The 27,665-nt window shown below is 43.3% G+C and overlaps 3 protein-coding genes across 10 annotated transcripts in view; all 3 read left to right on the top strand.

The window, feature by feature from the left end:
* The window catches only part of LOC138616698 (eukaryotic translation initiation factor 4 gamma 3-like), a 50,320-nt gene extending 39,923 nt beyond the window's left edge, over positions 1 to 10,397 (top strand). For all 6 annotated transcript variants that reach the window (XM_069691221.1, XM_069691217.1, XM_069691216.1 and 3 more), the window contains 13 exons: positions 115 to 245; positions 2,390 to 2,480; positions 3,163 to 3,280; positions 3,368 to 3,606; positions 4,002 to 4,114; positions 4,304 to 4,476; positions 5,315 to 5,440; positions 5,580 to 5,661; positions 6,159 to 6,257; positions 6,521 to 6,667; positions 7,609 to 7,690; positions 7,817 to 7,963; positions 9,347 to 10,397. In XM_069691221.1, the coding sequence (XP_069547322.1) occupies positions 115 to 245; positions 2,390 to 2,480; positions 3,163 to 3,280; positions 3,368 to 3,606; positions 4,002 to 4,114; positions 4,304 to 4,476; positions 5,315 to 5,440; positions 5,580 to 5,661; positions 6,159 to 6,257; positions 6,521 to 6,667; positions 7,609 to 7,690; positions 7,817 to 7,963; positions 9,347 to 9,528 (1,730 nt within the window). In that variant the 3' untranslated portion in view covers positions 9,529 to 10,397. The remainder of the gene's footprint in view (positions 1 to 114; positions 246 to 2,389; positions 2,481 to 3,162; positions 3,281 to 3,367; positions 3,607 to 4,001; positions 4,115 to 4,303; positions 4,477 to 5,314; positions 5,441 to 5,579; positions 5,662 to 6,158; positions 6,258 to 6,520; positions 6,668 to 7,608; positions 7,691 to 7,816; positions 7,964 to 9,346) is intronic.
* A 1,899-nt stretch (positions 10,398 to 12,296) lies between these two features.
* Positions 12,297 to 19,357, top strand: hp1bp3 (heterochromatin protein 1, binding protein 3). 2 transcript variants are annotated; one of them, XM_069691205.1, is made up of 13 exons: positions 12,297 to 12,402; positions 13,385 to 13,465; positions 13,874 to 14,072; positions 14,727 to 14,789; positions 14,901 to 15,057; positions 15,182 to 15,325; positions 15,502 to 15,561; positions 16,048 to 16,187; positions 16,340 to 16,430; positions 16,652 to 16,811; positions 17,360 to 17,471; positions 17,645 to 17,815; positions 18,440 to 19,357. In XM_069691205.1, exons 2-13 carry the CDS (start codon positions 13,399 to 13,401, stop codon positions 18,954 to 18,956), a joined length of 1,881 nt encoding a protein of 626 aa, XP_069547306.1. In that variant the 5' UTR covers positions 12,297 to 12,402; positions 13,385 to 13,398; the 3' UTR covers positions 18,957 to 19,357. The 2 variants fall into 2 exon arrangements, with proteins under 2 accessions (XP_069547306.1, XP_069547307.1); XM_069691206.1 differs by lacking the exon at positions 14,727 to 14,789.
* A 1,716-nt stretch (positions 19,358 to 21,073) lies between these two features.
* sh2d5 (SH2 domain containing 5) lies at positions 21,074 to 27,365 on the top strand. Of its 2 annotated transcripts, XM_069691200.1 has the most exons (10): positions 21,074 to 21,197; positions 21,710 to 21,787; positions 21,879 to 21,959; positions 22,041 to 22,115; positions 22,202 to 22,348; positions 23,604 to 23,804; positions 24,989 to 25,172; positions 25,588 to 25,693; positions 25,789 to 25,948; positions 26,519 to 27,365. In XM_069691200.1, exons 2-10 carry the CDS (start codon positions 21,737 to 21,739, stop codon positions 26,720 to 26,722), a joined length of 1,209 nt encoding a protein of 402 aa, XP_069547301.1. In that variant the 5' UTR covers positions 21,074 to 21,197; positions 21,710 to 21,736; the 3' UTR covers positions 26,723 to 27,365. The 2 variants fall into 2 exon arrangements, with proteins under 2 accessions (XP_069547301.1, XP_069547300.1); XM_069691199.1 differs by having other exon boundaries at positions 21,074 to 21,787.
* Positions 27,366 to 27,665: the final 300 nt, after the last annotated feature.

The following is a 27,665-nucleotide window of genomic DNA, read 5'->3' as shown; positions in this document are numbered from 1 at the left end:
CTCAAATATTCCGTCATGTATAGCAGAAACAGTGAAATATTAAGACTGAAATATACCACTGAATTTCCACTGAGCTCATTTTTAAACTTTTCCTGCGTTTATGTGGTCCTGTAGATCCACGGGATCAGCGAGATCAGAGAGATCAGCGAGATCAGCGCGGACAGCGAGAGGAGACCTGGAACACTGTGCCTATGACAAAGAACAGCAGGACCATCGACCCCACCAAGATCCCAAAGATCTCCAAGGTGAGAGCTGCTGCCGAGGCACGCGGGAAACACCTCATGTGACTGCTCGCTGTCATATCACCTGAAGCTGCTGCCTTGTTATTGACCCATGTGGTTCAATTGCTCACGTGACTGCATATCAGCCATGTATACAATAATGTAAATACCCAGGTGCTTGTAGATAAATATACTGGGATGACTCTTATGACCAGGACTGTGTATGTTTGAATACACAGGAGCATCCTCTACTGAAATCATGTTGTAATAAGTCCGCTTTTACAGTTTTAATCGCAGGTTGTTCTTCAGGCTCGAGATCAGGGCCGTTTAGGGCATCGATAGTAGCGTATTATAGTTTAAGATAGTCTAGTCGTGTGGTAATCATAGCGGTATCTAAATAATCAGGCTTACTCTTGTTTTATTTCACATCCTGGATGTGATTATTACCAGGATTAGCCTCCTGACAGGAGCACTCGTGTGCACGTGAACATATTCATTGGATGATATGTGTTAGTGGTGTGACCGGCTAGAAGTTATGTAAAGCTTAACTGAATTAAAATAAAGTAGCGTGATGTTTTTTTTCTGCATATGAAAAGGCACCTAGGGTATCAGTGGAGGTCTGAAAAAGCTCAGCATGCCCCCATAAGAGTTCAGTTAGATAATCCATTCAATCAACAGGTATTAGTGATGGTGGTGGGATCAGAGATTACTGTTGTTGACAGACCCATCACTGATTCATGCATGCTTCTGCTTGTATAATGACTCTGAACCTGCAGGCTGCTTCGTACAGTCACTCTTGGTTGAACTTTACCAGGTCTGCATTGTAATTTAGATAAATCGGCGCTGATGTTTTTCGTGTCGAGACAAGTTGGTCTCCTGTTTGTTCAGTGTTTTTCCACGTCGGTCCCTCACAGCTGGCTGCTGTTCTTCTGCTGGAAAGTTTGTGTACACAGAGAGGACATGTTTACACAACACCAGGACGAATCTGGTGGATCATTTTAACTGGGCTGTGCACACAAATGTTCCCTGTTCTCATCTGATCTACATTATTGTGGTTCACATGTTCAGTAGTACATGAACGACTCCCCCCTGCTGGATGTATAAAGTACTGCTGCTTTACATAACATTACATTACATTTCATTTAGCTGACGCTTTTATCCAAAGCGACTTACAATAAGTGCATTTCAACCATGAGGGTACAAAACCCAGAACAACAGGAATCAAGAAAATACAATTTCTTCAAGAAAGCCAAATTACAAAGTGCTATCAGTAAGTGTCATTTTAAGTGCTACTAAAGTTCTAGTGTTCAAGGTAAAGTAGGAAGAGGTGTGTTTTTAGTTTGCGGCGGAAGATGTACAGAGTTTCCGCTGTCCTGATGTCGGTGGGGAACTCATTCCACCATTTAGGAGCCAGGACAGCAAACAGTCTTGATTTTATAGAGTGTTTAGCTCAGTGAGGGAGCAACAAGCCGATTGGTAGAAGCAGAGCGGAGGGAGCGGGCTGGGATGTAAGGTTGGACCATGTCCTGGATGTAGACTGGACCCGATCTGTTCACAGCACGGTACGCAAGTACCAATGTTTTGAAACGGATGCGGGCGGCTGTTGGTAACCAGTGAAGGGAGCGGAGTAGTGGGAGTGAATTTAGGAGGTTAAAGACCAGTCGAGCTGCTGCATTCTGGATGAGCTGCAGAGGTCGGATGGCACTAACAGGTAGACCTGCCAGGAGGGAGTTACAGTAGTCCAGACGTGAGATGACCAGAACCTGGACCAGAACCTGCGCCGCCTTCTGAGTGAGAAGAGGACGTATTCTCCTGATGTTGTGCAGCTGCATGTTCTGCAACTTTAAAAAGTTGGTTCATTTTTGGAGCTCCCCCCAACCACTCCTGCTGGAAGCACTCTGACAGTTTTATCTGCTAGTTGAACACATAGGAGGACACTCATGGATACAATATTTTCACTAGCACTTTCATTGATTAACATTTAAGTTACAGCATTTGTCCAGTGTAAAAAATAAATAAAAAAGCGTACTTTTCACCGCTGAGCATTTTGACAGCTCAACTAAGTGACAGTCTATTTCCTTTGTCACATTTTGTCCTCCTGTTTTCTTTGTGTTCCTGTTTGAAGCAGAAATATTGAAGCTTGTTTTTAAATGACTCTCTTTCTGCAGCCTCAGATGGATGAGAAGATCCAGTTGGGCCCACGGGCTCAAGTCACGTGGGTGAAGGGCAGCAGTGGAGGAGCCAAAGCCAGCGACTCAGGTAAGACGCCACGGCGAGCTTCAACATCCCGGAGCTAGTTTTTTTTCTTCCTAATAATACCTCTGATCGTCACCTAGTCAGCAGTTGTCTTGTCGATTTTTTTTACTTTGATTTAGGGTGTTTAACAAATAAACATTTTAAAAATAAGCATGTGGGTTACCAAGGAGACTGAGCACCACGACTTTTGTGCTTTTTCACCGGCAAGTACAGCTGCAGCCGGCTCAAATTTCACGAAGTTCAAGTATCAGTATGAAACATTTCAGTTCGATTGACGTGTTTTCTGACTACGACTGAAGCCACATATGATGACGGCTCTTAAAATGGCAGCTTCCAAGTGTAAAAACAGAGCTTGAAAGGGAGGTTCGAACCGTGCTCATTCCCTCATTCAGCACACCTGATTGGTCGCCGTATGAAGTGTATATCAGATTGTCCTTTTGGGTGGAGGGAATTGTTGACAACATTCAATCATCCATCAAGCGCTGTTTATGAAGCATGCTGATACTTTAAGCCTGAAGCTTACAGAAGATTTCTCTCCTTAAATGACATTTTCTGCTGCTGAAATACTAAATTGTGATGTATGGCTGCATACTGTGAGAACTGAATGGATCTAATAATGTTTAGATCTGTTGTCTTGATTTGCTGCTTGTTGTCATTCACGTTTCTTACATTATCCCCGTAACAGAACTGTCCCGGACTGCCGGCCTAAACCGGTTCTCTGCTCTGCAGTCGACGCCCTCACCTCAGCCCTCCACCACACCTCCACAGAACCCAGACTATGACTCCAGGAGAACTCTGGCAAGGTAAAGGACAACACCAGCTCCTCAGGACTATCTTGGTTTTCCGAGAGATCCGTATGTGCAGTTCAATTTTTTTTTCCTCCCTTCCAGCGGTCGTAGCAGCACAGGCCGAGAACGCAGTGAGAAGCCGCTGATCTCTGCCCCGCCGGCGGCGGCGTCGTCGTCACAGCCCGGACCGTTGATCAGGGGGGGCAGTTCAAAGGAGCTGCTGGAGAGTCAAAACCTAGAGGAGCCGCTGAGAGACCGGGAGCGGGAGGGAGCGGAGCCCCGGAGACCGAGCGTCACCGAGGACAAAACGGAGACGGAGCGCAGCAGAGTCAAGGACCCCGGTGAGGACACGCTGCTGCACAACCAGAAGCAGATGACATGTGGGGTTGATTTTTGAAATGAAAAGAACTGAACACAAACTCCTTCGGCAAATATATATTATATCTTTAAAGACACTGTTTTATTAAATTAACTTTTTTCTTTTTTTCTTTTTTTTTTTTTTGTAGCTCTATGACAATCTTTCTGTTATCAATTTAGGAGTTTTCATTCACTCTTCCTTCCAGATCACTTCAAGTTCTGAGATATTTTAGTCTGTCTTGTATGCGCAACATTTGATCATCATGTTTATATGAATCAGAATAGAGGAAGTGTTTCATCAGAGCCGACCAGCCACGGAACTGAATCTGGCTCTTACCACAAACAGATCCGGTTGTGACTGTTGTTTATATGTTGACAGTGAAACCTGAGCTAGTGGTCCCGACCCCGGACAGACCTGCCCTGTCTGATGAGGAGATCGAGAGGAAGTCCAAGTCCATCATTGATGAGTTCTTGCACATAAACGATTACAAGGTAATGGATTCAGCAGGAGGTGAAGCCTGAGTTCGGTCGTTTACAATAAACATCAACAACCTGCTGCTTACAGGAATTTAAACAAAAATAAATTCCTGCACTGATTTGGTAGAATGTAGATGTCGTGTTTTAGGTTCTCATTAGTTTCCCGGTCGGCCAGTCATGATCATATCTCTCATGTTTCTGCAGGAGGCTGTCCAGTGCGTGGACGAGCTCGACCTGGGCTCTCAGCTGTACATCTTTGTGCGCGTCGGGGTGGAGTCGACCCTCGAGCGCAGTCAGATCACACGGGACCACATGGGCCAGCTCCTCTTCCAGCTGGTGCAGCAGGGATTCCTGCCCAAACCCCAGTTCTACAAAGGGTCAGTTCACCTGTTTCAGGCACTTCATGGAGCAATTTCTCTGGACAGGGGGCCAAATCTCTGCTGACCCCTTTCTGTGAAGTCAGAATATTATTTTGAAACACTTTTTTCTCTTGATAGATGTTCTTTTTGCTCTTTTTATTGTGTCACAGTTTTTTATTTGGCGCTGCCTTTTTGACCGTTGAGCAGAAAAAGAGAACAATTTCAAATGTTATTGCAACACGACTACGTCCGTCCTGATGTTTTGTGTCGTCAGGTTTCAGTCACATGTGAAACCAATGATGCATTAAAGTCTGAAAATGTATTACTTTCTAGCTTTCTTATTGTAAACAATACTAAATATAAAAGTGATATTTTCCAATTACATACAATATTCTCACAATCTGTCAATGTAGGAGGAACATTATGAGATAATGTGAAATTAATTTGGGACTGTGCATTTTAAAAAACACATTGGTATGAACATATTATAATTTCTGTGTTTCCTTGGAGGTTGTTTTCAGAGTGGGTAGATTTCCTCCTAAAGTAAAATTACTCATTTAGAGAGAAGGACCATAAAATTTGAACCAAGACCAGTTCAGTTCCTTTTCTGAAGTGGTGATTAAAAAAAATAATAAGGGGCTGTTCTCAGACAGGACAGTCAGTTCATCCAGATGTTTTGAAAACAATCTTGAAGACTGCCCAATATGATATAGGAAAAGATGACATTTTTACAGACTATATATTCTGCTTCTTGACTACTAAAAACAACACTTTGTCGACGCTCAAAACGTAAACGCTTGTCTGCGGTTTTGAACGTTTCCATCGTAAGAACCACTGTGTCCTTGTGTCTTCTCAGGTTTGCGGATACGCTGGAACAAGCGGACGACATGGCCATCGACATTCCCCACATCTGGCTGTACCTGGCCGAGCTGCTCAGCCCTGTGCTGAAGGAGGGGGGCTTCTCTATGAGAGACCTCTTTAGGTACTGACGTGTGTGCCGCTGAGGCCACATGCGGCAGCAACGCATATCACTGCTGCACATTTTGCTGCAAACAGAGTTTTGTATGAAAAACAAAATGAAGAGCTTAATTTCATTTCTTTTATGTCTGTTTTTTTCACAGTGAATTAAGCAAACCTTTGCTTCCTGTGGGAAGAGCTGGGATCTTAATTTCTGAAATACTGCACATACTATGCAAACAAATGGTAAGAAGCACTTTCCTGCTCTTATTATAAAGCCAGTGGAGTGTCATAGTTTAGTTACAGATTTAATCATACACACTTAATGTGTAATAGCAAGTTCAGTGATTGATAAATGATATATATATATATATGTTCATTGATGCACCACAGTGGCATTCACGGGGACAGGTTTTTGGTTCCTTTATTCACTATAATTACTGCAAGTATACAATAATTAGTTTTGCTTGCAAAGAAACAGGTGTACTTTGATTGTTATGCGGTGCACACTACATTTCATCATCGCACAATGATGTTGAGCACACTCGGCTACACAATGAAGTCTGTTATTTTTTTTGTTGCTCCGTAGCAGATCTCGGCTGATTTTAGGAACATTTATTTAATCATTGGAATTGCTTACATTTTAAAATATTGGTAAACATCTATGCATCTACTCTTTTCCTGCAGAGAATGGTGGAAAACTGGATAACTATGTGTGATGTGGTCTCCTCTTGTTTCCACAGAGCCATAGGACTGTGGGTTCCTTGTGGAGGGAATCTGGCCTCAGCTGGACCGACGTTCTGCCAGAGGGAGAGGATGTCCAGGCTTTCATCTCACAACAGGTTGGTGATGAAGGCCTCCACTCAAATCAAGACTCTGTATTAAAGGAGAAGTCACCGTCCGTTAGCTGTGTGGATACTTATCAAACCTAACAAGCTGAAAAGGAGCCGTTTCTAGCATTCTCCCCATTGTTCCTTCTCTCTCTCTCTCTCTCTCTCTCTCTCTCTCTCTCTCTCTCTCTCTCTCTCTCTCTCTCTCCCCCATTTCATGTTTTTTCCTTTATTTGTCGTCCCCTCATCCTATAAATGTCCCGTTGTCCCGACAGAAACTCCAGTTCGTTCAGTCGGACAGCTCCGAGCCTGAGGCGGCTCTGTCTAAAAGGATCCTGTCTCCTGAGGAGCTGAGTCAGCAGCTGGAGAGACTCCTGCTGGAGGACATGGCCAGTGACGAGCAGATCTTTGACTGGGTCGAGGTACACAGGACATTTCGCACAAAGTTTTGACCTTTATATACTCGGTAGAGTTTCACTGGGAGCAGTTCTCTCATTTTCAGCAGCACATTCACACCTGGGAGCTCCCGAGAACAGCCGCAGACTCTTTCTTAAGAGCACCTCAGCGATTCATAAATCTCTTTTAATTTTGTTTTATTTTATTTAATGACACGTAAGACTATAAATTAGACAGAACTTGACATGGTTAGTCCAACGAGAAAGACCAAGCAGTAAGAACTGAAAGAAAGGGGAGAGATACTCCCAGACATCGATATCAGTGTCAAGCCTCAAAAATCGAATTTTAGTCAGACTATACGTTTTTGTTATTGCAATTTGCAATATTGTTGATCTGACTGCATCATTAACTTGATGATGGATGCAAAACAAGTCCAATAAACTGCTTTCATTTGTAGCGGCCGGTACGCAGGTGGGTTCTGAATCCTCTTGCATACAACATGGCTCACAGCCATTTTAGTGTGCGGATATAATTACAGAGCACTTGGAAGAGAGCGCTTCATCAATGCCGTCCAGTTACTGTTGTACAACTGCAAAGCCACCCGATAGTGGACATGAGCACCAGATTCATTCCGGGACAAGTAGCTGTCAAGTGACACGTTGGACGGTTGGAGTGTTCGGCCAGAGGACACCGTCCCAAAAATACCACATGATGTAAAGGGAAACCATTGTAAACACTTGTCCTGCTGCGCACACACAGTTGTGAGGATGGAGGATCTGTCATTGGGACTCCACGTTTCAAACATCCTGTACTAACTGAAAACAAACATGCCGCCTCTTTCAGTGTCGGCTCTCCGGAACATGTGTTTTGGTTGTGTTTTTTTTTGTTCAATCGTTCCCAGTGCCAAACTGAGCCACCTGAAACTGACAATCAGTTTTGTCCTCCCGCTCTGCGCTCCATTTCCCAGGCAAACCTCGATGAATCTCAGATGAGCTCGCCTCCCTTCCTGAGGGCTTTGATGACAGCTGTGTGTAAAGCGGCAGTAAAAGGTAAGCACTCCACCACCTGGAGGAGGAGCGTCCCTCTCCTGCAGAAATCGCGACGCTGATTGCAATATTTACACGCTGCCAAAGTTTGAGCCGAGCACTCACTCTCCCTCCTGCTTTGCTGCCCAGATGATAACGCCAGCTGTCGAGTGGACACGGCCATCATCCAGAGGAGATTGCCTGTATTACTCAAGTACCTTAACTCAGACACTGAGCGACAGCTGCAAGCACTTTATGCACTTCAGGCGCTGATCGTTGCCCTCGATCAGCCTCCAAGTAAGTGCTGCATCATAGTTTTCTCCCTCAAAGGAAACTTTAAATGTATTTTTCATCACTTCTTTTCTTCTTTTTTTTTTTTACCTTCTCATCAGATTGATGGTTACAATTACAAAAACAGCATTCTCAGCTATATTAATGGAGAGAAAAACAAACCTCACCACAAAGTCTGTTTAGGAGCTGCTCTGAAGCTGTCGATCATTTCACATGATTTTTATCCGCAGAAGAAGTTTTCATTGTTGTCATGGAAATGCAGATGTTCACATTTCTTTTCGACTTCAAGAACTGAAAAGCTGAAAGCTGATTCTGGATATTTAACCGCTGTTTCCAAGGTCAACAATGGATATTGATGGAATTATGAATGTTTATGTTGTGTGTCAGTGATGTGATCGACTTGTAGAATCTGGAGTTAGATGATGTTGCTGATCGTCGTAGCCAAGTGCAAACTACTATTTTAAATGACTCATATTTACGGATTTTTTTTTTTTATATGTATAATTGTTAAAAGAAATCGAGAAAGTGAAATACAGCGTCGTCAAGTCCGTCCTGCTCCTATTAAGTGATCAGTGGATTAGATTTGATCTCACAACAGATCGAAACTCAATTTAACAAACTTGTTTGGAGGGCATGTGATGTATTTACAAGCCCTGATTCCCTTGTAACATATAATCATCCATTACAATCTTTATATTTAGTTTCTGATATAATTCGTCAATCAGAGATCAATGGGAAACGGTTATTAGATCAGCTCAGAGGAATAACAGTATGATCAACATCATGTGTGTCTTGGCTGATGAAAAACAGAAATTGACTCGTACATTTACGAAAACTATTCACTTTTTTTTTGGAAAGCAAATAGTGATTTCTTTACTGCCCTTTTTAGACATTAAGTATCTGAACCATAGAGATGGAAAAGTTAGATTTGATCTTCTCACAGGCTGCAGCACCTTCACCATTATGAGCCGCATGCAGGGCATCTCGTTTTTTCTCTCGTGTCAATCTGACCGTTTCCTGGTTTCTTAAGCTTTCTTTTCTTTGTGCAGACGACATAATTCGGTAATATTACTCTTTCCAAGATAAGGTCTACAAGAACGACATTTAATCTGTCTTCAAGCATGTTTTATCTGCACCCGATTCAGACATGATGCAAGTCTCTCTGGCTCTAATTCACACACGAGACCAGCATGTTCAACTTCCATCACATTCACGTAGCAACGGCTCTGAAGTTCGTGCAGTTTGTTGACCTTTGACCCATATTTGGCTGCAGCGCATACTTCATCCACCACGCCGCTCGATGTGTTCCAGCTTCAGGTGCTTAATTTCGCGCGATTAAAAAGCAGTCAGAAGGACGCGAGGTGACCGATCTTCTCTCTCCCCCTCCAGACCTTCTCCGGATGTTCTTTGACTGTCTGTATGACGAGGACGTCATCTCGGAGGACGCGTTCTACAAGTGGGAGACGAGCAAAGACCCTGCCGAGCAGCAGGGTAAAGGTGTGGCTCTCAAGTCCGTCACGGCCTTCTTCACCTGGCTGCGAGAGGCGGAGGAGGAGTCAGAAGATAATTGACGAGGGAGACACCCACGGGGACGCGGCGAAGTAGAACTGCATCCTTAACGCAGAACAAACTTTCAAAATGGGCGCGTGGGCAGGACGACATGTTTACGGCTGGAATTTTTTTCTGCGGTACGGTTCAGAAACATGCCGCCATTTTGAGTTTGGATTCCAACGGCGGACGCACTAAATACCTGTATTATACATAGAAAATATTTTTGTTTTAAATTTTAACTTACTTTTCTTTTGTTACTTTTTAAGAAGAGACTTAAAAGATACCTAGGTTCTGGACTCTTTAATTTATTATTTTTTTAAGGACTGCAAATATGAAAGTTATTTAACATTTGCAGATGCTCACAAAATGCGAACATGACAACAGAAATAACAATATAAATGAATATAATAACAAAATAATAATTGTGAAATAAATAGCCTCCCCGGATTCTACACTGTTTGGTTTAAAACAGGGTAAAACAAAATTATTTTGGGATGAAGGGGAAGCAAGAGATTAAAAAAAAAAAAAAGAATAAAAAAAAAAGGAGTGAATGCACAGGAACTATTAACGTTGTCTGAGGTCAAAGGTTATCTTGTAATAACCCGGAAATGTTTCCCTCAGCCTTGGTTTGCTCTGCGTTGATATGTACATACACCTCCTGAGAGGTAGACGTATGCATTCATGAAGCGATGCAAGTCGGTCCACAGAAACTGTCGCACAAACGCAGACGAACAAGCCAGATACATTCAGTTGAAATGAGCAAAAATGCAACTTTAAAAAGCAAATGGCCAGGGTCGCAGAAAAACACGTGCTTGTAATACTTAAGACCTACAGAGCAGATTAAAGCTTGTAAATACATTAAAGACAAAAAAGGTATTTAAAAAAAAAACAGCTGATTCTCATGGTTTCTTCTTTTTGATCGTTGGAGATGTGGGTTGTCGGATATATATATATTTTTTTTGTGCTCGTGTCTCCTGCCTGATGTGTGGTGTGTGTCTAATAAACTGAGCCGGTGTTTTAAGTTTTCCTGTTTGGGAGCAGAAGATCTGAGCTGCAGGAGCAGCTGGAAGCCGCTGAAGCGTCAACAATCACAGTAAATTAACCCACGAACATTGCGATGGCTTTCAAATTGCCGCGGCACTAATTCTGTTTGGCGCACACAGTCGCATTCGTACCTCGATGTCCGTGTGATCACGCGCTTTTCTCGTCACCGCTTGTGGTTTGAGTGATTAGAGTCGTTAACTTCTCGTCACGGGCGCGCATCAACCTGAAAAGCATTTCAGGTACCTAATGTAAACATGGACACGGGCGCGAAAAGGATTAATCGGTTAAGTTGATCGACAGACTAATCCGATAACAATTCTTTTTTTGTTTTTTCTAGCAAAAAAAAAGTCAAATAATCGTTGAATCCAGCTTTTTAATCGGGATAATTTTCAACTTAACCCCCCCCTTCCCCTGTTGATTGAACAAAACTTAGGCTTTAGAAATTTGTGACATCTCATAGACTAAAGAAGTATTGGAGAAAATGATCCGCAGAATAATCCATGATTTAAGATAATTGATAGTTTACAGCGGGGATGTTGTTCAAAGCGAACATTGAGATTCATCAGAGCTACATTCACCATTACTTTGTTGGCTTTTGACAACTTTAGCATGAGCCTCTTCGTCTAGGTTAGCTTCGTTCCACTAATCATCAGGTCCTTGTTCAGCTCAACACTACACTTTTCTAAAAAATGATTCAAGTTGAATAAATATAAATTACTGCAGACTAAACTTTAAAAACTTCAAAATTTCAACCAAAAATTGGTCGTTTTTAAACAAATGGGGCTTAACACGTTTCAGTGGTAAAAATAATAATAATGAGGTGTTCAGATTGTTTTGGCCAGTTTGGTTTGAAGTTCTCATTATGTCAGCTGTATTTTATAGCAAGCTTTTCTGACATATGTGTATATATATATATATATCCACAATGCATTTGTTTATTCTTAGAAATCTATAAATTTTAACTAGTAAGAATTACCCAGTGACTTATGTGGGGAAACAAATTCAGGTTAAGAAATGTGAATTGCAGATATTTTCATTGAAATTATGACCAGTCAAAGCGCAAAGATTCAGATCTCTTTAAATCAGCATGTTTTTGGGATATCGGTAACTAGGATCATAAAATTGTAGATATCTGAAAACTGTAGTTAAGACAAAACCATCTGTTGAGATATCTTTGGCAAAAGCCAATAATTGCTCATTTAAAACAAATCCTTTAAGAATATCTGGGACTGTCCCTCATTGATTTTTGTGTATCTAAAAAAAAAATGACCTCAGGATGGGGGGGGCAACCATGACAGTTGGGTTTGTTTGTTTATTTGTTAGACAGCCATGGCAGTTTATTTTAGAGTTGTTTTTTATTTTTTGGTTTTCTTAACAGCTCTTAGTTATTGTTATTGTTTGTTTGGGAAAATATTGGTAATATATTGTTAGTTTTCTCCTTTCGTTTCACAGCCATGACGGTTTTTTGTTTGTTGTTAGTTCACTTTTTGTTTTGTTTGTTGTTGTATATTTATTTTGGCCAACCATGACAGTGTTTTGTTGTTTTTCTTGTCCCTCGTCCCAACCATACAGGCTTTTTTTTTTTTTTTTTCCATCCTAACCCTTACTTTAACCCCGACACAACGTTACAACTCTTCGTATGTATACAGTCAAGCGTTTCAACCAATCACAGCGGAGCGTCCCTCCAGCTGATCCAATCCAGAAGCAGCCGTCTTCGACGTGCTCGGTGACGTAGTACGTTACGTTAGAAACGGAACCAACGGGGCGGGGCTCGTAAACAGAGAAATCGAAATAAAGGATCGTGCAGAAATTATCCCCAAGGTATCCCACTTTTCCCCGACAAGTAGAAGGTAAGTTTGATCCGCATTGTGATAAATTGCTGGCTAAACCCGCAGTTGCACGGATGAGACGCTGGAAAAAAACCCGTTTGCCGGTAGTTTTTTTTCCACATGCAACTAAAATGAATTTCATCTGCCTTGTGCGACGCCATTACTGTGTGTATAAACCAACTGACAAAATGGCGAAATTGCTGAAAAATTTCTGGCCGCTCGTCTCTCGGCTCCCGTGAGCATCATCGAAATGTGCCGGCTGAGGAGGAGGAGGAGGAGGAGGAGGACGGCGGTGCTCCGGGCTCGGCGCTGCTCCGCCGTGCAACAACTCCCCAACTGCTCCTTTTCTTCAGCTCGAGGAGAAAAGGCCTCAATGAATGAAGTGGGTTTGGCAGCAGCGCCACTTTAAAACCACGCACATACACAAAATGGCAGTCCTGCCAGGATTTCGTGGAGTTTTTTTTTTTTTTTTTTTCCCCTCTCCTGTAATTGTTGTATTTACAAAATGCTTTCCTTCTACCTTTTTTTTTTTATTATTATTATTATTATTTTTATATAAAGAAAGAGTCATATGCGATTATTCTCGGTGATCATAAGCATCCTGCAGGTCAGCAGAAATAGCTGGAAATATTTCACTTCTCACCTATTTAATTTTCTGAACTTTGCAAGCAGTAGGCTCAAAGTTGCACAAATAAAATCCAGAGTCCTTAAAGTGATTTGGTTTAAGTAAACAATCCATAACTACATTGCAGAATATAGAGGAGAGCTGCAAAAAGATATTTTAATTTTTACAGATTTATTTTGCCAGTTATGTCCTCAATCTAACAAGTATAAAAACAAAACAGTTGGTAATTCATTTTCTGTTGATCAGCTTATTACGTAGCCTACATCTTCATGGGAGCTTGCGAATATTGAGATTGGTTCAATTTGTATTGGTTATAAGTGAATTATATTACTTTGTGGAGGGACTGAAAACGGTGCAATGTGTTTTTCTGGTGTTCAGGTAATTTCAGAGTGATGCCGATTCGCCGAGCAGCAGCGACTCCGACCCAGGAGAAGGCCCCCTCGGCTGCGGAGGAGAACGGTGAGGCTCGTCCATCACCTGGACTGCAGACCCACGAACGCACCGTCGCCTCTGTGGTTCTTCAGTTCAACATACTGCTCTTTGTTTTCGTTTTGTCTCTCAACGCAAAACCAATATTACACGATATGACGATGTGTTACGCCGCCGTCTGTAGTTTTTGGGATTGTTAAACACGGTTTTGCGTGGGGGATGAGATTCACTCAATTTTATTGAATGAATAGGTCAGTTTTGTGTCCGGAGATAAGAAATAAAAAAAAAAAGTTTGAGAACACCGTCTCTAAACTGTCTAAAACACAATAAATAAAGACTGAACTGCAAAATTAAGGAGGGGGGGGGAACACGAGTGATATGCATGTACATATTTGAGGAATGACATTTGTTTTTTTACCTCATTTTATGGCTTCCCAGAGCCCGAAGCTTCCTCCGAAGAGTCGCCCTCTGCCGACGAGGAGCAGGCCACATCTTCAGCTGCGACGGCCGAAGGCGAAGAGGGCGAGGAAGGCGAAGAAGCCGGAACAGCGGCCGGGACGGAGCCCACGGAGAACGGAGAGAAGGCCGAGGAAGGAGCCCCGGATGAGAAGGAAGGAGAAGAGACTGAGAAGAAAGAGTGAGTCTCACCCCTGAGATGGTCTGCGACTGGAAACACTGCGATATTTCACTTTGATAGCACTTTTATCTGTTGATATAATCCTTACCTCTGCTGGATAACAGCAGGCTGCTCCTCTCTGGGTTGCAGTCTTGCATTTTCCAAACGATGTGACCTGTCACCGCCACCATTCATTCCCTGTATCGTAGTTAGCAGACAGATGCGGCCGCGGTGTCGGAGGAGTCCGGGAGGAGAGGCCGGTGGCGTCGTGACAGTCTGATGATTTGCTGACACCTCAGCTCATATTTTAAAACTCAGTACAAATCCAGCCCTTCAGTTTAGCTGTAGGTGATCAAAATTGTTGGGCAGGTCGAAAGCCTGGATAATATATTCATGGATCTATGATGCAAAAAAGGAAAGATATGTATGGGAAGCCTACCGTTCAGATGTAGGTCATTTAGTGTCAAGGCCATTTAATCTTTGTTTTTTAACTTTTTTTTGGTTTTAGTTTTGGTCCTCCTCCCTCTTGTCTTCTCCCCGACCTTGACAAACCAAAGTTTCACCTCTGCAACACTAGCTTTACAGTTCAGTCAGGGTCTAACTACCATGGTGGTCGTTAAGACAGATGTTCTGAAATTTCGTTTTGTCTTTCCCGTCGGTGACAAACGGACAAAGTGACAAATGCAAGGACTGCACGGCTGGACAGTGCGCAACACACTGCTATGTTCTCCTACTAAGGTGAGGATGTGATAAAGATAAAGGTGGTAACGATCACAGTGAAATATCGCTCCCAACCAACCGACCCGCTTCACTGAACGTGTGTCTTCGCTTCCTTTTTTTTGTCGGCAGGTTGAAGGACGGCTACAAGTACGAGAAATCCAAAGTGAAGAAGGTGAAGCGGACGATTCCCGCGTGGGCCAGCGTCACCTCCGGCAAAAAAGTTCCTGTCACTAACTTCGCGGGCAACCTGAACAAAGTGGACGACATCCTCATCGAAGCGATCACGGTGTGTGCAAACTTTGTGGAAGCATCTCTCGACACCCGCCGGTCTCTTGGTTCACTTTTGTTTGCAAAGTCAGCGTGATTTTTTTTTTTTTTTTTTTTTCTTCTTCTTCTTTTTTTTTTTGCAGACTTGCAATGACAGATCCGGGGTTTCATACCAGTCTGTCATGAAATATATTGTGAAAAACTACCCGGGGATGGATCTCGACAGAAAGAAGTTTCTCATCAAGAAAGCAATGAAGAAGCATTTGGAGAAGGGAACCATCAAACAGGTGGAGAACACTATACATAACAAACGTGTTGCTTTGTTTTATGGACTAAATGTTTCGTGGGTATAAAATGTGTAGAAAGCTGGTCTTATATGTGTGTGTGTGTGTGTGTGTGTGTGTGTGTGTGTGTGTGTGTGTGTGTGTGTGTGTGTGTGTGTGTGTGTGTGTGTCTCCCTCAGCTGAAGGGTAAAGGCCTCTCAGGAACCTTCGCCATCGGGAAGCAGACTCCTCTATCCAAGGTATTACAACAGCAGACGTGGTCATGTGTTGGACTGTTTCTTCACAGGAAGCAAAACCTCCCTGGAGGCTGGCGGGTTGCCTAGCAACGGCAAATAGTTGTTTACATACTTGAGTTTTTTGTACAGATATAACATGTTCATTTGAGGTCCTGGGAATTTGTTCCTCCTGGACGGAGTCACGCGAGCGGTTTCCAGTCTCCGTGCGAGCCTCGTTTTTAATGGACAGATATGAGAGATCTTCTCGCTGTCATGAATTATCCTCCTATCCTGTTAATCCTAGTTTGGACTGTGTTGTTTTTGGTAGAAGGAACAAAGGTTGTCTGGGAAGCAGACTGCGTTCAGTAGAAGATCGCAGAACAACATTTCATAGATTCATTTCTTGCATCACAGATTTAGTGTCAACAGCTTCCTTCTCCCCGTTCCTCCGTCTGACACCGGGACCTGTCTGGTTGTAATCGTCATGTCTGTAAATGGATGGTGTTTTAGAAAGCCGGCCAGAAGCAGGAGTCTCTGGGAGACGCTCTTCCTCTCATCATCACTCGGCTCTGTGAGCCCAAAGAGGCCTCCTACGGCCTGATCAAGAAATACCTGGAGCAGCACTTCCCGAGCTTCGACATCGAAAACAGGTACGGCGCATCACGGTTACATTTTCCCGCTGGGTGCTGGTCCGGAGGCTTCGCCCACTTCAAGTTAGTTTCAGGCATGAATCCAAAGTGTATGTTTAGTTGGAATTCCTGAATATACTTTTGATGTTTCACTGACGGCGGTTCGTCCACAGGCCGGAGGTCCTCAAGGCAGCGCTGGTGAAAGCGGTAGAGCGAGGACACCTGGAGCAAATCACCGGGAAGGGAGCCAGAGGGACTTTCCAGGTTATAACACTTGTTTTAATTGTCTTTGTTCAAATATCACGTCAGCAGCCGCACACCTCGACATGTCAGGACTCGGATACACGACGGGAGCAGAGAGGCTGTCGGTCATTCAGCTCCGGCATCCTTGTTCCGTTGTGCCGTTTAAATGAACGGGGATTGACCCCCGGTGGCTGCTCGCCCCCGAGCGTTCACCCTCAAACGTTTCTATCTGACCGTCGCAGCTGAAACGTACCGGCAACAAGATCCTGCTGAAGGGCGGCGCCGTGGAAGACGCCATCACAGCCGCCATCACCGCCATGAACGAACCGAAAACCTGCAGCACCACAACTCTACGCAGATATCTAGTAGACGCCAACAAGGACAGAAAGGAGTACCAGCTAGGTGAGACTTCGTCCCTCCCCCTCTCTCTCTTAAGTCTCTACCCACCTCAGTGTTTACCTTCTATTGACAGGGAAGGAACTAAATATCGTATTTATTTAGTGTTTCGGTACCTTTTAAGCTGCATAAACCAACACACGCCTTGCGGGACATGTGTGGGCCTTGTTACAGATATTTAGTCAAGTTTGTTCCAGATAGAAAAGGTTCTGTTGTTGACAAGAAACAAACTTAACATGCATGTTTAGCTGAATTATTACTTGAAGAACTTTGTTTATAATCGTGGGGTTTTAGTAAAGAAATCAAAGGAGACGTGAATAAACATCACGGCGTTTCCGGATAAAAATGAAAAGATTTTGTTTTTGGCTTAACTTTGAGATCCCGATTCTCACTCACATTTTTTTTTCTTTTTTTTCTCCCCTGTAATATAAATGTTTAGTGCATTCATTTACCTGATGAAGAAGAAACAAATCTTAACAATGCCTGATGCATGACGTCAACTTCTAAACGTACATCCAAACCGGTGTCGCTAAAAGAGGAACTCTTTTCTTTAGTGGCCAATCTGAGGAGGACCCTGACGAAGTGCAAAGTGCTCGGATGGATGGAACAGATTACCGGTCACGGCTTCACAGGCACCTACCAGCTCTCGTTCCCTTTCTACCCGAGGTATTAAACCGCATGTGGACAGTTGTGTTGTGTTTTAACACGGAACAACTCGTTTGTTTGTGTTTTGATCTCCACAGTTGTTGTTGTTGTTGTTGTTTTTTGCTTTGGTCTGAACTGTCTGTCCTCGCAGCTCATATCTTCTTTCCACCTTTATTTGTCTTTTTTCTCTTCAGTCCGACCATCTTGTACCCGGACAAGTTCAAAGAGCCTCCGAAGAAAACCGCCGCAACGACACCCAAGCGGAGGCAGACAGCTGACTCCTCAGAGGAAGAATCATCAGAAGAAGAGGAAGAGGAGGAGGAGGAGGAAGAAGAAGAAGAGGACGATGAGCCCCCGCAAAGAAGGTCAGTGTAAAATGTCCCACTGTGATCTCTAGGTAGTATTCCTAAATACACGGTTGGTAGCCTGCAGTCACAATGATTTCCACCTCACAACTGTAAATACCAACACACAAATCAAGGAAGTAGTTCTGATGAAGGAAAAAACAAACAAAAAAATTGTATCTGTGAACTTTCTAGGGTCGTTTAATATATTGTTGACGCTGTTGAACTGTCGAGTTTGCAGTGAAAATGTTTCCGAACTTAAATTATCTCCACTTTAACTTGGCTTTGATAATCGGGCAGCTCTGATGTAAATTAGACAGTTTAAACCAAGTTAGATGTTAAAGTGCAAATTAAAAAATAATTCAGCTCCCACATCTATTGATTGCTTTTTATTTCGGGTTGTTTTACCTGATAATGGCTGTTAGTTTTCAGGTTTTCTCTGTCTGTGAAGTGTTATCACCTCTTTTAACATTTACCTGTTTTAACCCCTAAATAATGTCTGTAACCATTTTCATACATGTTGATCTGGTAATGCTGTTTTTTTTTGTTTTTTGTTTTTTTTTGGGGGGGGGGTGTTTTGCCTCCCATGCTACTATGATGCTCCTTCTACATACGTAACTTGTGTCCGTATGAAATTACCCTCAGGAAATCTGTGAAGAGGCCACCGCCCAAGGCTCGCCGTCCTCCCCCAGCCAAGAAATCTCGGAGCGCCAGTCAGTCAAAAGCTAAAGGCAGAGGACGTCCACTAAAGAAGAAGTCTCCGGCCAAGAAAGCGGCGTCCTCGGCCATCGTGTCGGGAAGGAAACAGTCTGCCTCTAAGAAGGAATCCACGCCATCGAAAGCCACACCCGTGAAGAGAGGCGCTCCTGCAAGAAAGCCCAAAACGCCAGCTGTTAAAAAGCTGAACAAAAGGGGGTCCAAGCGACCTCTGTCCAGAGAGTCGTCCCCCGAGGAGGCCGCGGCCCCGAAGGCGACGAGTCGCGGATCCAAGCGACCCAAGGCTGAAGATTCGTCCCCCGAGGAGCCCGCCGCCCCGGAGACAACAAGTCGCGGGTCCAAGCGGTCGAAGGCAAAGGGGTCGTCCTCTAAAGCGCCCGCGGTAAAAAGGGGGGCAAAGAGCAGCAAGCAGTCCACCCGAAAGTCCAAGAGAGGGAAATACTGAACCCAGGAGAACCTCCCTGGAACTGGGCTGCTCCGAATACGCAGCCGTCTGCCGCTTTGTTCGAGTGCGCTCTCTCTCTCTTTTTATCATTTTCTCCCTTTTTAACGGGGCAGTAGGTTTTTTTATTTCTATTGTAGAGAACGTTATCCTCCCAGCTCGGTTTTAACTGTACTTTTGAGAGTTTCTGAATTTCCTTTTTCCGATCACCATGTTTGTAGAAGAGCTCAGTTAGTGTCGTCGTTCAAGCTGCCAGCTCGGGAAAGCATAGCGAGATCCAACGTAACTGCAACTAGAGCCATGTAGTGACTTCTGTTTTCATATGTTCCTCATCGACTCTGTAGGTGTTGGCCGCACACATTCCTAATCTCATGAAGTGAGATGTCAGTGTTTTGGGAGAGGGAGGGAGGGATGGAGGGAGGGAGGGGGGGGGGTCCATGTTTTTAGGTTAAAATGTCGGTTGATTCGTTGTTAATAATGACGTTACCGTTTTATGAAACACAATTTAAAGCTGTTGTCCTGTATCCCAAGATAAAGTATAATTTCGGTCATCCAGGGCTGCATTTTAATCAGAATAGTTATTATTATTATTATTATTATTATTATTATTATGGAGAATAATTTAAATTTGTTTTTATTTAAAACAAAATAAAAAAAAAAATATAGAAAAAAGATTAGGCCTGCAGGTGTCAAGATGAGGATTTTACCGAGGATGAAACGCAATGTTAGTATTCAAGTCACATCGAGAAAAAGTGTCTTTTTTTAACATGTGTCTGTAAACAAACATATACATAAACTGATTTTATCGCTTCACGGCTGTAATTCAGTACCAAACTGTAAGAAATGTGTGTTGTGAATAAGAACAAGGAGGATAATAGCTCATACATACCCTGCATGCATGTATTCCTTGTGTTGTTAAGCTTTTTTCCAAGTCATTAATAAAATGGCTATATTTGTACATTCTTGCCGTTTTTTTTTTTTTGGTTCAAGTAGTTTTATTCATATATTTTTAAAGTTTTAGTTTTTTTTCAGTTGGGTTCTAAACATTACCAGTATTTTATGCCAGTGGCTCCTGACTGTGACTGTGTGGAGTTTTCAGATTCCCGTTTCCTCCCGCGGTCTTCAGACGTGCACGTTCGGTTGATCGGTGATCCTAAAGTCGCGTTGGACGTGAGCGTGGGCGGTTGTCTGTCGCGTGACCTTTCCCGGGGTGAAGCCGATGTCAGCCTGAATATGATCCCCGTGCTCAGAATAAAGTTCAGATAGTGGCTGGATGGGAAATGGAGGCCTTTAGTGGCCCTCGAGATGCTGACGTGTCAACATGAGAGAATGTGAAGTTTAACATGAATCATTAGTTTGACTTGCTCAACGTCACATCCACAGTGTTAACATTTTAAAAGACTATTTATTTTAGAGTACTTTTTTTTTTTTAATTATGTTTTACATTTTACAGTTAACTACAATACACTTTTTTAGTTAAAAAAAAAACAACTTTTCTATTGCTTAGTTTCTTTTTTGCATTGTTCACATACAATTAAATTGAATGGCATTAGAACTGAAAACTGCAAATGCCATTTTAATATTTAGTAATAGCATTTTTCGTCATAAAATAACAGACCTGTGGAAGAGTTTGTGCAGTTGAATTTTGTTTTTCTTCTATAATTAAAAATCCCATGATCTTCCAGATTTATCCTTTAATCCCTTTTATCTATGGTTTGTTTTTTGTTTTTTTTCTAAAGCCTGCAATCTGTGGAGCAGAGTCCGTAAGAAAATATATAATAAAATCACTCAAAGGTACTTTATTGAGCCAGTTATACTTCTAGTGGATTACTTGTACTGGAGCATTTATTGATCGACGTGTTGCCACTCTTGCTGTTAAAATCTCCCGCGGGACGGTGTGGCGTGGGTTCTGGTGAAATTGCGCAACGGGCAGGAATGTGCGCAGTCCGGACCCAAACAGCTGCAGGGGGAGGGCGACGCGATTCAACGCTTTATCTTTCGCTGGATTTCATTTGTTGGGCGGAGAAGTTTTCATATCCACCTCCTCCTCCTCCTCCTCCTCCACCTCCTCGGCTCTGCTTACCCTCGAGCCCCCCCCACCCCCCGTCTCGGGCCAGCTGCGCGCACCTGAACTCCGAGAGCAGCGGCAGGTAAAGGTGGTGAGGACGTCGGCGTGAAGAGAAGACGCGCAGAGCGGGAGGTGCAGAGGAGGAGGTGCAGAGGAGGAGGTTCCGACTCTGGACGGTGAGTTTCTGGGATTTAAAGCCACGTTGTTTTTAACCTGTGCGCTGACATTCAGATCGAGGTGTGCTGCTTGTTGCCTCACAGGGCGGAAACGCTTCAGAAGTTGAGTCTGCCCTGGTCCGTGTCATGGTTTTTTATTTTTTATTTTTTCTTCCATATTTTGGATTTCGCTCACGTTTCAGGGCATTTCAGAAAGTATTTAGTTCAGTAAAACGGAAACCTAAACGTTTCTCGTGTATCAGCAGCCACTTTGACGCATTTGCGACGCTAAAAAATGGGCCAAAAAGTGGTCCGCGAACCAGAACGCATGCTTAGAAAAAAAAAAAAAAAAAAAAGTTGCAGTACACTCAATTTTAACATTTCGTGTCTTCACGTATATTCGGAGAAGAATATGAGTCACCTCGACTTTTAACTCTGTGTGCTTTTTAAACTCCCCTTCACGCCAACTGTTTGATTTACTAACTGTGTGCATGTTCTTCCAGGACTTTAAATGATCTTGTCTTCTCTGAAAGGTTCGGTTTGTTTGCTAAACCGGCATCATGGAAGAAGCACCGGTCAGAGAAGATGGCACAGTGACACGATCAGCAGAGGTATCTCCAGAAATGTCATTTTTACATCTGCTTCGGTGTCTCTCTCAGAGTGTATTTGTGTTGTTTAAAACGTGTGTCTTCGCTGGGAAAGTATGTGGGCTCATTTCCTGTGGAAGACTGCTGTTTGGATGACCAGATTAAGCAACTGCACACGCAGCTGAAGTCCCTCAACGTGAGTCCACGTCTTGAGATTTCTCGACTCGCAACTGTGGCTGCGAATAGAAAACCTAATACGGAGCTTGTCTTCAATCAGGCGTGGAAGAAAAGGAGGCCCGTGTCCCTCAAATTCTCCATTAAAGGCGTGAAGCTGTATGACGAGGATGAGACCGTAAGTATTGGTCCATCTCCGATGAAAACACTCGATCTGGTCTGTGGTTCTTGTGTCTTCCTGCGTGACACCGTCCCCGTCTGCAGACTCTGCTGATGGCTCACGCTCTGCGTAGAGTCTCTCTGTCCACGGCCCGACCCGTCCATGCCCAGTTTGCCTTCGTCTCCCATAACCCGGGCAGCGTTGACGCCCAGCTCTACTGCCATGTCTTTAAAGCAAGGCACGCCAGAGCGGTGAGGAATCTCCAGTCATTTTTCTCTTACTACAACCAGCGTGTTTTTTTTTTTTTTTTTTTTTTTTTTAACAAAGTAGGTCTATTGAAAGCTAGTCTTCTGTGGTTTTCTTCTATCGCTGACAGAAATATTTGGCATATCTGCTCTGAATAAAAACACCGCTACTGTCCCGTGCTGTTCAGGGAGTCAGTTTATCTGATTTGATCAAAGAGACTTCATTTGAAACACTGGAAAAGCCCAAAGCCTCGTGAATAAATGAAATCACCCCTGAGAAAATAACGATATAAAAGAACCAACTCTGAACATTTTACCAACATCTGGGGTTCTTTTCTAGACTCAGATCTCCAGTAAACTAAGAGATATTGATATCATTTTGTCTTTTTTTTTTTTAAATATATATATATACAACCTCACATGAATGAATTGTTTTCCTTTTATTGGAAGTATAAATTTCTACTTTTCTGAGTAGGTAGATGTTTGTTTTTTCTTTTTGGTCTGTCTCTATGTACATATGAAAAAAGAGGAATAATATATTCATTTCAAATATGATGTAGAGAGAGGTTTTTTTGTGCAGTGCTGGTAATAATTTAACATGCATCAAATGGAGAATATGTATTTTATAGAAACCCGTACACAAAAAAAGCTAATAAAGCTCAAAGACTGTCAACAAGTCCGTCAAAGTTGAGCTCAGTTGGATTTTTTTCACTGCAGGAATACGTCTTCGAAGTCCTTTTAAAATTTGGTGCAACCAGAGGTATATCAAAAACTGATGTAGCTTGATGAAAATAGACATTATTACCGTTCAGTTGTTATTAAACTTCTGATAAAAACTGATGTCACACAACACTATCTACCAATGAGAATCCTAGTAAGTTAGTTCACCCTGACGGTCACAACAAACCTGTGACGGAGAGAAAGAAATATGTCAATGAGCTCAGTCTGATGACACTCGCACCCTCCTCTGGGTGTGTGAAGACTTTATGGCCGTCTGCGTCTGGAAACGTTGTCGGGACCAAGTCATCTGGACAAAGTTGTCAAGACTCGGATCGTTTTACACCCGACTCGTTGTAAATAGTCTTTTATCGCAGCAGACGTTCTGACTCGACGCAGCAGGAACAAGTAGAAATAAAAACACTGATGATGACTCGGCGCCCTTAAGTGTTCTCCGCGCGTGTGTGTGTGTGTGTGTGTGTGTGTGTGTGTGTGTGTGTGTGTGTGTGTGTGTGTCCGTCCGTCCGTCCTCACCTCGTTCTAGGCCCAGTTCCTGAACCTGCTGCTGTGCCGCTGTTTCCAGCTGTCTTACTTGGAGAAGCACCCAGAGGAGGCCCAGGAGGACTCGGTCGGCTCGCTACCTCGCCGCAACCCGTCACTGCTCAACCACGGCTTCCCTCTGAGCGTCAGCGCCCTGGTGTCTTTCAGAAGAGCCCCTTTTCGAGGGCTGTTGCCCGGCACCAAGGTTCGGACCTTCACGTCTCCTCTTCAGACTTTTAACCCGTTGAGCTCAAGGAGCAGTTCAGCCTTAAGCAGCTAAGATTGCTGTATGTTTGTATCCCGATGTCCAATTTAACCAAAAACCTGAGTGAAATATTGACGCTAAATATTCATTTAAATGGCTGCTCTTTTACGCGTAAACTTTATCATCCTCATAAATTAAAGTAATTTAAAACTATCTTTGGCCATAAATAACTGAATTATGGGTTGAACTTGGGATCCGTAGTGTGAAAGAGTCTAAACGAACCGGGAGTGAATGAGAGGCAATTAAAAAGTTTCAAGACTGCTGCTGTTGTTCACAAACAAAGTGCAGCACAGTGAAGTGAATAGAGAATAAATCTTCGCGACCAATTATTTTTAAGTTGTGCTGCTGGAGATCAGCACCCGAGTTACACACGTTCTTGTGACCACCGGTCCGCTTGTGATTTCACCGTGGACCTGAATCCTGAGCAGGAAACGCACATCGAATTTGGAGTTGGAACACGGACGGAAACCTTTTGAAAGGCTTCAGAAAATCTGCTGCAATGGCGCAAAGGTGTTTTAAGTGTCGTTCTGGTTTTAAGAGCGGCAGACTGTCGCTGTTTGAGACCAAAGAGGGCACGTTAGGTCAGGAGTGTTTGTTTTTTCCGTTTCTTGGAGCTGCGCAGCGTGAATTCGTCCGCCAGGTTCGGACTGTCAGACTTCTGCTGCAGCGCTCTGAGGCGTCTTGAGGGAAAACCTTCGGTGTAAACAACCTGAACTGAGGCACGATGGCACGTTTGTTCTGTCACTCCCCGGCCACCCGTGCCGCACACATAAACGAATTGAACGATCGGTTCTCCGACATGACGTCCGAGCTGAGCAAGTTTCTCGCCTGCAGCAACACAATCCTCGTCCGCGCCGGGTTTGACTTCCGGGGAGGTCTTTTTGTTCCCCAAAAGATTTGGCGCAAAAATTTGATGTGCACTCTGCTCACGTTTTAAGTGCACGCAGAATCCCGGACGTGCATGTGCCAGCACTCACAAAAAGCACTCGCAGCGCCGGTGCTCATGTTGATCAGGTGACGTAACTTGCGAAAGTTACTGCTTTAGCGTTTTTAAGTTATTGGTTTTTGATCGCCCCTCACAGTGTCGAAATAACTCGCCTCAGATGATGACATTTTCTTTACAGAAAAAACAGAAGTCTCCCGATGACCCGCACAGCAGCCAGGATGAATTCTTCCCCACGTCCTCCCCCTCCCTGGTGCGCAAGAAAGCCATCCGCACCAAAGCGCTGCGTTCTGGCGCCTACCGCTCCTTCACGTTCACGCCGCGCAAACAGCGCAACGTCCAGGAGCGACTGAGCGCCTCACAAGGTGGGCCGAGTGTTCACAGAGTGCTCTCCAGAGTCAAACAAGTGACGAGGTAACGCCAACCTCTCGGCGGCGGGTGAAGGGCAGTCACTCACTGTTGTGGTGTCAGACGGTGGTTTTAGTCGTTTCGCCTGCGTCCTCAGGTGATGAATAATGATTTTTTTTTTTTTTTTTGGTCTCACGTGGGTCTGGATGCGTTTTCTTCTCACCGATGTTCCTCCGAAGTCGAACACGCTGAAACACAAGCTTTGTTTTTAGATGTTATTTCATTCCACTTCCTTCGCTGAGCGGACATTACTTTGGATTTTTTTTTTTCACCACACACACACAAAAAAAAAAAACACGGCCGGTGGAAGAGCTCCACTTTTTGACCTCCTTGGAAAGTAAACAAACATCTCTCTCCTTGTATGTGAAACAGGAAAGGAGCAGGACCAGAAGTCGGAGAGGAGGTCCCGGGCTGCGAGCTTGGCCGAAACGGAAGAAGCGCTGGCTCAGGCGGTGTGGTGCTGGGCCGGCATCGCAACGTCAGTGTGTCGTGCACCCGACACGCAGCATCTCACGGTCTACAGGTTCCGTTTGCTGGTCATTACATCGGTGCGTTCTCTCTCTGGTGTTACAGTGACAGCAGCTACTCCCTGCTGGCAGATGATGTTCTCGGCTCGTACCTGTTGTGCCCGCATCCCAAAAAAAAAAAATGTGGTTCCCTCATCATTCGCTTCCCGTCCGGCCTGATCACCCACCTCCTCCAAAACACGCACAAAGGGAAGTTCCTGCTGGAGGTAATTGTTTTGGATCTCGTGCGAGATTATTAGCGAGTTTGTGGAGAAAATGATTATATTTGTAGTGTAAACAAAATCAAGGTTCACGCCCTATCAATGTTTGATTTATTGCTCTTTTCCAGTAGTTTATGAACAACGTAAAACTGAATACATAAATGATCTGAACCATCCCCACACTGTGCTCTTCCGTGACCTCCAGGCTTCATGTTGTTTTAAAATGTCCTTTAATATTTAAATTAATTTGTATTTTTTTCTAACTTAGTCCTTTTGTTGTTCAATTTCTTTTATTCTGAAAATGATTTGTTAATATGAGTTGTTCCTTGTGTTTGTTTATTTGTGTTAATATTTCCTATACATTCGTGTTATTTCTTTTGTGTTTGTGAAGTTTATCGGAACCATGTTGCATGGTGATTTTGCACTATAAAAAACTGAATTGAATTGTATTTTCAAAAATAGAATATGTATTTTATTTAGACTTACATTAGCCACTTCAAGTCTGACCTTTCGTACGTTTCCTCTTGGGCGACTTCTGATTTTAATGCACTTTTTTTTGTTTTTTGTTTATCTCAGAAATGCAAAGCTGAGTTCGGCTCCATCGCTGAGCTGATTGAACACTACACAGAGAGCCAGGATGAGCTGCCGTGCCTGCTCAGCTATGCCCGGGTCAACCACTGCTACGAGTGGGAGGAAAACGCCAGCAAACAGGTCGTGAAGCCACACAAGACCCTGAGCAAAACCAAAATAAAAAGTAGCCACAAAAAGGAATGGGTGTGAGCCCTGGACACTGGGACACGTGGAGTGCCAACCTCAGAGGATGCAAAATGAGTGACACGCTTTATTCCCTTTGCACAGTATTCATCTTTTACTGTTAAATCACGTGGTGTTGTGGAGATCCTTCACAAACTCTAAAGCATAATGCACCTAATGAGAGCGTTGGCACTTAATGTGAACAGGATAGAGGTGGTTTCATCAGAGGGTACTTTTCAATTCTTGCTGCTTATTTTTTTTCAATCACATTTTTATAGAAATATTTTTATATGTACCCGTGAGGCATCAGAGGAGGTTATTCATGTTTTTACACGTCAAACTAACAACCTAAATCGGTGGAGTTAATCCCTGATTGTTGCACCTGATGGCGAAGCCATAACTATTTTTCTTATCTTGTAAAGATATTACGCAAATATATTTTATCCAAATTTATAATTTCCTTAAAGTTTTATACATTGTGTGTGTTTTAGACGTTTGTACGCAGTGTTACTGACATTGACGCCTATTATTTTCTATATATTACCATCTCTTGAGTGTATTACTACGCTTGTCGTTGCCACTATGAACAGTGTGCTCAGTTTTTCTGTTTTAAAGTTTGTTTACAGTCAGTCTAACCCATGGCTTTGTTTGTTTCGCTAGTAATGTTTACACTTTAGGTAGGTAGGTAGGTATTTGCTTTATTAATCCCCGAGGGGAAATTTTTTAATATAACTAAAGCCACTTTTTTCTAACTTTTGAAACGGGGGGCCAACATTTTTCAGCAGAACAGAGTTCTGCAGAGTTGCGTCGTGGGTGTTCAAATTTCTAATGCATTTCTCATGAGTCCTTTCCATATTATGCCAACTTACAATTTTCATATTGTCCACCCTTGTTTGACAATAAATCCAAGGCTTTTCTGTTTTCAGTTGACACCCTACTAAAATGTTGGTTTCCCTTCATATACAGCGGA

This window comes from Brachyistius frenatus, unplaced genomic scaffold, assembly GCF_029030835.1.
Source record: "Brachyistius frenatus isolate BFR_SWC_R1_liver_20210118 unplaced genomic scaffold, ASM2903083v1 Contig_10, whole genome shotgun sequence".
NCBI lineage: Eukaryota > Metazoa > Chordata > Actinopteri > Embiotocidae > Brachyistius > Brachyistius frenatus.
This window is presented reverse-complemented; position numbering and strand designations above follow the sequence as displayed.